A 10,229-nucleotide genomic window follows, 5' to 3' on the forward strand; every position below is an offset into this window, starting at 1 on the left:
CTCCACGCAGCTCCCGCGCTACTCTATACTGGTGGTATTACAGTACCACGAGAGCTAAAGAGAGCAGACTGCTCCATGTGCTTTCGAATCGCTCTCGCTGATGATCGATCTGCGCCTCTAGTCGAACACATCGGCTAGTGCTGCAGGCTTATTGGCTCACTGACGCTGATGAGATTAACCCCTTAGGTATCGAAATTTGGTACCGAACGACAAGACGTTTTTCGATATTCGATGGTATCGAGGCAATTCGGTCGGTGCCTAAAAAGTATCGTACTCGATACCCAGCCCTAGGCACCACACACTTTTACGAAGTGGATGGACGTTGTCCTCTCCCTTCTGAGACAGAAGAGAGTGTGTTTCATGAAGTACCTCGATGACTGGTTAGTCACAGTCCGATCAGAGTTCGAGATCTGTGCCTACAGATCTCTACTCACTCATTTGGAGCACCTTGGACTCGGAATTAATTTGGCCAAGAGCTCCCTGTCTCCCAGCCAGCGAGTTGCTTTCCTGGGTATAATTCTAGACTCAGCCCAGATGCGGGCCTGGCTTGCACTGGAGCACTCAAATTAAGGGTTTATTTTCCTCTCAGAGTATTCCAGAGGATGCTGGGCCTGATAGCGGCCACCACCTCTGTGGTTCTGTTGGTCCTGCTTCAAATGTAGTCCCTTCAATACTCGCTAAAATCCTGTGTCCTGTCCCGCGCTTGGCATCTGGGATGCCTCAGACTCAAGATGACCACCATTGTGTCAGAACTGTGTGAGGGACACTGTGGGACAGGGCCGTAGCTAGAGGATTCGGGGCCCCCTGAAAAAATATTGATGTGGGCCCCCACACCCCTCCACTAATATAATTTATTGTACAATATATGAGCATGGAGGCCCACATGTAATCTAATAGGGGTTTCTTAAAATATAACAAAACAGATAACAAATAAATGTAAATAAAGTTTTTTACTGAAGATCAGTTAAAGCAAAATATTCAAATATAACATTATATATATAAAAACAAATGGAGAGCAAACACTAAAACAAATTTCAATCAGTAATGAACTTTGAAACAACTATGAAAATATATGTATATCGGTTTGATCATTAACCTTTCATGACCTTTTACGTCACTTCACCTAGGATGAACCAAAATCCCATTGTCGGACCTTTTTGTTGGCAAAGTCACTTATGATGTCTTTGAAGTCCAGCTGTCTGCTTAGCTGGCTTTCAATTGAAAGTCGGGCAAGGCTATTAAACCTTTCTTGAGTTTGCGTAGACCTGAGATAGTTTTTGACAAGCTTCAACTTGCTGAAAGCTCTTTCTGCACCAGAAACAGAGACAGGTAGAGTGCAGAAGATGCGCACTGCAACACACACCTCTCCAAAAATGCTCTGGAGCTGCATCCTGTAGATTGAATTCAGCAGGTCAAGAGGAGACTGACAGTCTGCAAATGTAGCATTATACACAGATGTAAGATGCCTCACTTCGTTCTCAAAGCCTGTTGTAAGATCCTGTGCATATTTGCTCACTAATGAGTGGCAAGCTGGGTGAATCTGATCTTCTTCTAAGTCTTTTAACGACAAGATTGCAAAAAACTCTTCATATATCTTTGCAGTGGTTTGGAAGCGGATATCCAGTGCAGAGATTATATTATCCAATGCCACAAAAAACACATTGTTTCGAAACCGAATTTCTTCTGTCTCTAGTTGGTTGGCATCCTCTGAACTCTGACTCTCATCTGCAAAGCGCTTTCTTTTTCTTTTGTGGCTGACTGGAAACCCCTTGGGCACATCCATAGCTTCTGCAATGAGGGAAGCTTCTGCAAAAAGATTATCCCATGAGTTACGCAAAACTTCCATCTCCTCTTTAAGTGCCCGTATGTTGTCTATTTCAACTTCTATTGAAATTTTCCCTGATTGCAGAATTAGGTTTCTGTCTTCAATGGACTGCAGGATTTTCTTCCATACAGTGAGAAGAACTATGGCTTTGAAGGACATGAAGTACTGTTTTAGACCACTGGCCTCTGACCTAGCTTCATTGGTTAAACTGCACTTAGCAAGGATGCTGTCCAGAGCTTCTATAATTGATGGCAAGTGGTTTGCTACAGGTTTAACTGCAGCTATGCGTGCACTCCACCTGGTCTCTGATAAGCGTTGAAGGGAGCAGCCAGTCTGACTTTTAAGGATTGCCCAACGCTCACAACCTGGACACCCATCAGGCATGGATTTTGTCTGCCTGTCTCTTGACCCTGCTGATGTTCAGGGCTATTTGTCTGACCCTGGCCTGGGTTACTTAGGCCCTTACTGGCCCGTGTTACTTTAGGGTCCTCACCCCGGACAGACTAATAAAAATGTTAATGAAAACATTTTACTTTTTACACTTTAAAAACATTTAACTTTTTAACATTCAACTAGCTTTAACTTGCCATAACACTCATTTGTTGCAAAATAGTTACAAGAATGAATAAATACACATCAAGCTAACTACTTGTACATTATTAACTTTAAGGATAAGTTAAACAATTATCCTTAGACGTATTTTTTAAATTTTGCTTAATCCTTATAATTCCTTTAATAATTCTTTATAATTATAATATAGTGTGCTGTTCATAATATCATCCATTGTTATGCCCACTGAAGCCTCATCAAAAGTGCATACATGCACTGAATACTTCTGAATCTGAACCTAACCTGTTTATAATATCTATTATTATTTATATATAACTATTAATAATTACAAGTTTCTAAATAATCAATATCCATCACTGATATGTAAATATGGGCAATTCTTTAAATAGTTTTCTGTGTAAAGACATACATGAAAATAATCAATTGTCCGTTCTGTTATTTTTTTACAGGTAATTTAATCTTAACTTCAGGATTGTGACATACTTTCCAAATACAAGGTCTCTCAGTAAATGGTGCATTTGTGGTCATATACACATTGGTGTCAATGATACAAATGCTTCATGAAGAGCAGTCATCATCACAAGTAAAGTTTGATGAGCTCATCACTGACAGCAGAGGGCGTCAGCACACCGAGGTCAGTAAAGAGTAATGTGATGAGGGATGGAGGGGTGTAGTCGATCATGGGGTGCTCTTGGTTCAGATCTTTCACAGTTTTCAAGATATCTGCTTTATACTGAAAGACAAGAAACAAGAGCGATATTATGCATCTATTCTGTGTGATATGTGCAACTGAACAAGCGCTTCAGTTAGCTTACCTTGAATCTGTCGGGTACATCTTGCTGGTTAAGAGGGTAGAGTCGCACAAACTTAAAACTTTCTGCCACCACATAAAATGGTTTGTTGTGCGCCTTGGAGCACACAGCCATCTGATAGGTACCAATCTACAAAATAAATGAAATAATTTTACCAATCTATGAAATGAATGCAATAATAATAATAACATAGCTAAATGCATTTTGTTTTAAGAAAAGACACTAAGCAAAAGTATGCATGTTTCAGACCTTGTTTATAACACCTCCACTTTCCACAACGCCCTCAGCACCGACAATTACCAGGTCAACCTTCTCCATTATGTACCTGAAAGCACACAAAATAAGCAGCGAATGTTTATATGCAACCAAAAACTTCAATAATTTTAATTTTATAGCCACAACACGATAACCAAAGTTTGGTGCTGAAGCTCACCTTAAAACCATCCATCAAGAGAATCGAAATGTTTATAATGCTGATATTTCTGATTAATAGTTTTTGGAATGACCAATTATTGAATTTGAACGCTGATTTGAGCGGAGGTGGACAGTAGTGAAGTATTTTTACTCTGCTGTAAAAGTACTTTTCAGATGTCTGTACTTTACTTCACAACATTCCAAAGCATAATATTGTACTTTTTACTGCACTACGTTTCATATTAAATATAATTTAATACTTAATAACATTAGAAATCTATTACTTTCTTTAACTCAAGTAATTCAAAGATTTACTTTTTTAATGTTCTTAAGTATTAAAGGTAAAATAAACAACAACTTTTATTTATGAAATGAAGTGCAGTAAAAAGTATGACATTATGCTTTGGAATGTAGTGAAGTAAAGTTTTCCAAAGAAACACACTAAAAATACTTCACTCCTGTCCGCCTCTGGATTTGAGTAGCGTTAAGAATGAAAGCATTAGTATTTATATATATATTTTTTTAAAAAGTAGAAACTTACCCGACTGCAGCGTCAAGCACCACTGTGACGGGTATATTGAGGTTGCATAATTTTTGAGCCATAAGTTTACTAAGGAGCAAAAGGGGGAAACATTCAGAAAAGACTAACATAAAAAATACTATGTAAACAATATACAAATGGACACATTTTCATAGCAAGCTTAGGCAACATATTGATTCTTGAGGTCATGATTTGATACAAAATCGATTCTAGATTTTGAATCAAATTTATGATTTATGTAATTTATGCATAGATCTGATTCTATTCTACTGTTTTGTGTTATTTTTCCTAGTAGACAGTTTAATAATAACAGTTTAATAACAGTTTGAAAAACATGTCACTGAATTACATGTACACCTTCAAATTTATTGTTTTCTCTTCCTATTTTAGTCAACCCAATATTATAAAACAAATGCCATTTAAGCTGACTCCAGTCATTAAATGACACACATGACTAGCATTCGTCAGTAATAAAGCAAGGCAAGCCTTGAGACAAACAGAAAAACTACTTAATATCTACATAAAATTCCTTCATACAAAAATAAAAACTTTTGCAAATATATAATTGGTAAATAAAATAAAAATAAATAAACAATAGGACAAATACAATAGAAAAAAAAAAGTTTTTTTAGATACAGTAGCCTAGGTTCATTTAGGCTAACATGTCCTAAGACAGGGGTAGGCAAGTTTGGTCCTAGAGAGCCGCAGTCCTGCAGAGTTCAGTTCCAACCCTAATCAAACACACCTGAACAAGCTAATCAATGTCTTCAGGATTACTAGGCAGGTGAGTTTTTCTTTTTTTTCAAGGTTGGAGCTGAACTCTGCAGGACTGTGGCTCTCTAGGACCGAACTTGCCTACCCCTGCCCTACGAAATACTACAGAAATTGAATAATCAAATGTAAAAATAACACACTGCATAGTCTTCACAGTATGAATTACATATAAACTGTTTAATAATGAAAATACAAAAGTGATTCAGGTTTTTTTTTAAACATTTTATTAGGCTGCTGTCCCTTTAAGAACGAATGCATGGATCCAATACACCAGTGGTCGCCAAAACTGGCCCGCCAGCAATAATATCTGGCCTGCGCCGGTGCCCGCAGCCAGATTATTTTGATAGCGGCTGGTTCTGAAATAGATCTGTCATAACAGCAACAGTTAGCCTACTCACAATCAGAGTATGTGAGTGGAGCAGAGCGGGAGCGGAGCGCGCAGTGGAGCGGTGTGATTTTGACTGGAGCAAGGAGCTGATTATTTAAAAATCGGAGCGTTGTTTTCACTCGCTCCAAGAGCTCTCCATCACGAGCACAATTCATGCCAACAGCCCGTAATATAACTGCATATTTAGCAAGAATTCACATGTTAAATATATTTAGCTAGCTTGATAGAGTAGGATCACTCAAATCAGAAAGAATGTGAAGCTATGATGACGGCAATGGACATGAGCGGGAAGTTATAGTTCTCAAGGAATTTGTTTGTTCCTTCTAGATACTGAATATTTTCAGATGAAAGCATGATTTAAACAAGTACTATATCACTTATTCACACGCAATCGGTCTCTCAATAATGCATTCAAACAAATGTAATCTAACAGTGCTACTTCATCTGTATCCGATTTCGAATGAGCAGAAATCTGTAAGAAATGCATCGATCCGTAGGTGAAATAACTGACGAAAAGTTATTTATCACAAACTTAATTTGCACTGCAAAAAGCAGCAATTATACATTTTAATGCTGACAACCGTGTTATTAGCTTGTCATGTGGTAGGAAAAAAGTTTGAACACTATTGTTCCAATAAGCCACTTTGAAACTTTGCTGTTATTTTATTTTTTAATATAAGTTATGAACAGAACTGCGATATTTCAAACATACTGAAACACTTTAGCCGCAGAGCGGTGTTTCTGCGATGAGGGGAGCGGGAAATGGTAAACCCGGAGTGGAATGATTATTAAATGCTCGGAGCATGGAGGGGAAATTGTTGACGCTCCACTCTATAGTATAACTGCTGGATTTTGTGGGGCCCCCTGGGCAGTGGGGGCCCCTGTAATTGTCACCACCTTTCACCCCACTAGCGACGGCCCTGCTGTGGGACACTGTGTGAGGACAGGGACACTGTGTGAGGACAGGTCAGCGTTCAGCTCCTGGTCCAGCCTGGAGGAATGCCTGCTTATCAGCTGCCTGGAAATACTTTTACGAAGTGGATGGACGTTGTCCTCTCCCTTCTGAGACAGAAGAGAGTGTGTTTCATGAAGTACCTCGATGACTGGTTAGTCACAGTCCGATCAGAGTTCGAGATCTGTGCCTACAGATCTCTACTCACTCATTTGGAGCACCTTGGACTCGGAATTAATTTGGCCAAGAGCTCCCTGTCTCCCAGCCAGCTAGTTGCTTTCCTGGGTATAATTCTAGACTCAGCCCAGATGCGGGCCTGGCTTGCACTGGAGCACTCAAATTAAGGGTTTATTTTCCTCTCAGAGTATTCCAGAGGATGCTGGGCCTGATAGCGGCCACCACCTCTGTAGTTCTGTTGGTCCTGCTTCAAATGTAGTCCCTTCAATACTCGCTAAAATCCTGTGTCCTGTCCCGCGCTTGGCATCTGGGATGCCTCAGACTCAAGATGACCACCATTGTGTCAGAACTGTGTGAGGGACACTGTGGGACACTGTGTGAGGACAGGGACACTGTGTGAGGACAGGCCAGCGTTCAGCTCCTGGTCCAGCCTGGAGGAATGCCTGCTTATCAGCTGCCTGGAAATGATCAAGTTTTTTCTGGCCCTAAAAACCTTTCTACTGGCCCTGAAGGGACACCACATCCTTGTCTGGTTGGACAGCATGACAGTGGTGGCCTTCATAAATCACCAGGGCGGTCTCAGGTCATAGTCTATACAGAATGGTAAGACGCCTCCTTCTATGGGCACAATGCAGCCTGCAATCCCTGAGGGCTGTACATGTGCCAGGCAAATTGAACAAATTGAGCAGACATGTTGTCCCAGGGCAGTGTGCCTTTAGGGAAATGGAGACCCCACCCCCAAATGATTCAGATGATTTGGGATGCCACATCGACTCAGCTTCGACTCAACTCTCATTGCCCAATATTTTTCTCGAAGAAGCGAGACACACTGGCCCACAAATAGCCCAATACACACCTATACGATTTTCCCCCGATCGCTCTGCTACTTCAGGTCATCAGAAAAGTCAAGGAGGTCAGATGCTCAGTACTTATAGTGGCCCCACACTGACGGATCCAATCATGGTTCCCAGAGTTGATTCAGCTGCTGTCTGCAGCCCCTTGGTTATTTTCAATAAGGAAGAACCTTCTCTATTCAGCAAGAGGGACAATTTGGCACCCCCAACCCAAGTTGTGCAGACTACATCTGTGGCCCTTCAATGAGAGCCTTTGCAGCTCCCCATGAGGGTTGCCAAAACCATCTTAGAGGCTAGAACCCCATCTATGAGATGCTTCCATGCCCACAAATGGTCTGTATTCTCTGACTGGTGTGCAGTCCAGAATGAAGACCCATATTCCTGCAGCGTGTTGTCCTTCTTGACTTTTTTTTTTTAACAAGAGATCCTGGATAAGGGGGCTAGTTTTCTCTGCCCAGTCAGGGCCCTTAAGAGTTTATGTAGTGCTCGAGCCAGTTTTGGCGATCAGAACAGCTCTTTGTGTGATTTAGAGGCTGCTCTAAAGGTCTGCTAGTTACAAAGCAGAGATTATCCCGCTGGATAGTGTGTCTTATGCCTCAGTGGGCTTATAGTGCCCTATTGGAGTCAGGGCCTCCAGGGGAATGACATCCTCCTGGGCTTGGTCCAGTGGAGTCCACATTAGAGACATCTGTGCTGCAGCTGGCTGGTCTTCGTATCATAAAATAAAACAAAAATAACTAGTGATTTAAGTGCATTTAAAACAATGGATATTTAATGACAATATTTCATTATTATCTTCCACGTTTTCGATTCTCTTGAACTGCAATGCACTTGAATGTGACACCAGGATTATTATAATTAACTAAAACTAATACCATAAAAAAATGTGTTAGTCGAAATAAACGTTAACTGAAATATTTTTAAAAAATTATTTTATTTTAGCAAGTTTCCAAGGTAACATTTCTCAGTTTAAATGTATATACTCTACTAAAAATAACAAAAACTGAAAAAATACTATATAGACATATTTTTAAAAAGGAAAACTAATAAACATGACCAAAACACAACAGAATTACTAAAACGTTAACTAAAATTAAAACGAAAATGGAAAATATAAAAATAAAAACTAAATAAAATTATATTAATATAAACTATATAACTAAATAATTGAATTAAAACATCATAAAATAAAACAAAAATAACTACAGTGATTTAAGTGCATTTAAAACAATGGATATTTAATGACAATATTTCATTATCTTCCACGTTTTCGATTCCCTTGAACTGCAATGCACTTGAATGTGACACCAGGATTATTATAATTAACTAAAACTAATACCATAAAAAAATTTTTTAGTCGAAATAAACGTTAACTGAAATATTTTTTTTTAAATTCTTTTATTTTAGCAAGTTTCCAAGGTAACATTTCTCAGTTTAAATGTATATACTCTACTAAAAATAACAAAAACTGAAAAAATACAATATAGACATATTTTTTAAAAAGGAAAACTAATAAACATGACCAAAACACAACAGAATTACTAAAACGTTAACTAAAATTAAAATGAAAAATATAAAAATAAAAACTAAATAAAATTATATTAATATAAACTATATAACTAAATAATTGAATTAAAATGATAGCATCTTAATGATACTCAATTCTCTAGATTTTAGTTTTCTTATAAACCTAGCACTGAATACTACGAATTTGGCTGGCCCTTTGATAAATTTAGTTTTTCTTTTATATAGTGCTTTGGATAAAAGCGTTTGCTAAATCCATAAATGTAGATGAACACTGCGTGGCACATTTGTAATTGTGACGTTAGAAAAGAGCAGCAGCGTTTTCTGACAAGCAAATGAAGGCAGGATTACTCTCACATTTCAACACGCTCGTCTCTTTTGAACCTGTGTAGTGCCAGTGAGATCTAAACCCTGGAATGTGATGCGGTCTTAATTCACTAAACAGCAGCAATATTAAACAGAGCAACTAGACTGACTGAAATGCTGAACCGACCGGATGTTCCAGTGAGGTGAGACTGATGAAGCGCAGGAAGAGCTCTCCTCCAGATGACACCGCCACCGATGAATCCGTCTCTTCTAGTCTATGTATGGCTTTTGTCATGTTCTCTCGCAGGCCAAGGATCGTCTCACCTAGAGAAGCAACAGCATTGGTTAACATGCGCATCTCATATCCCTGCACACTTTCCTCAAAACAGGACAAAGCTCACTTTGATCCCTCTTGAGGAATTCAAGCAGCGATCGTATAGCAGCCACCGCTGAAGCCACATCTGGGTCTTCTCTGATCTGCGCTCGGAAATATTCCACCAGTTCTGAGAGGAAAAAAATGCATAAGTTAATACATTTCAGTGTTTAGCCAAATGGAGCTCGCAAGTAAGCAACATTCAATTCCCATTGTGAGAATGTGAAGGCGAAGCATATTACAAAACAAACACTTCAATAACATTCTGGGCTTTTTTTTTCTGTAACACTTTACAGCAAGGTTTAACTTGTTGCCATTAATTAACTATTCAATTCAATTTATTTATCTACATTAGTTTACACAAACTAACAATGAACAGTTCTTCTACAGCAGTTATAAATATTACCTTCAATTAATTTGAATTTATTCATTTGCACATTCCCAAAACTTAAGTCTTAACATTTGTGTCAGTGTCAACACTGAAGTGTGTGAACTAAGATTAACAATGAACAATTACATTTCTATTAACAATGAAAAAAAACACATTACATATTGCTCAGTGTTTGTTCATATTATCTAATGCATTAACTTATGTTAAAGGGGTCATATGATGCTATTTTAAAGATCATTATTTTGTGTATTTGGTGTAACGGAATATGTTGACATGCTTTAATGTTCAAAAAACACATTATTTTTCAAATACTGTACATTATTGTAGG

The 10,229-nt window shown here is 38.6% G+C and overlaps 1 protein-coding gene across 1 annotated transcript in view; it reads right to left on the bottom strand.

Annotated features, from left to right (window-relative positions):
* Nucleotides 1-2,826: 2,826 nt before the first annotated feature.
* Nucleotides 2,827-10,229, bottom strand: part of LOC107548507 (eukaryotic translation initiation factor 2B, subunit 1 alpha) — an 8,342-nt gene continuing 939 nt past the window's right edge. Inside the window, exons 2-7 of the mRNA XM_016229215.1 lie at nt 9,539-9,640; nt 9,308-9,461; nt 4,163-4,231; nt 3,457-3,532; nt 3,211-3,336; nt 2,827-3,128 (exon numbers count right to left, since the gene is read on the bottom strand). Of these exons, the coding sequence (XP_016084701.1) occupies nt 2,973-3,128; nt 3,211-3,336; nt 3,457-3,532; nt 4,163-4,231; nt 9,308-9,461; nt 9,539-9,640 (683 nt within the window). The 3' untranslated portion in view covers nt 2,827-2,972. The remainder of the gene's footprint in view (nt 3,129-3,210; nt 3,337-3,456; nt 3,533-4,162; nt 4,232-9,307; nt 9,462-9,538; nt 9,641-10,229) is intronic.

Source organism: Sinocyclocheilus grahami, unplaced genomic scaffold (genome assembly GCF_001515645.1).
Source record: "Sinocyclocheilus grahami isolate Dianchi unplaced genomic scaffold, SAMN03320097.WGS_v1.1 scaffold349.1, whole genome shotgun sequence".
Classification (NCBI taxonomy): Eukaryota; Metazoa; Chordata; class Actinopteri; order Cypriniformes; family Cyprinidae; genus Sinocyclocheilus; species Sinocyclocheilus grahami.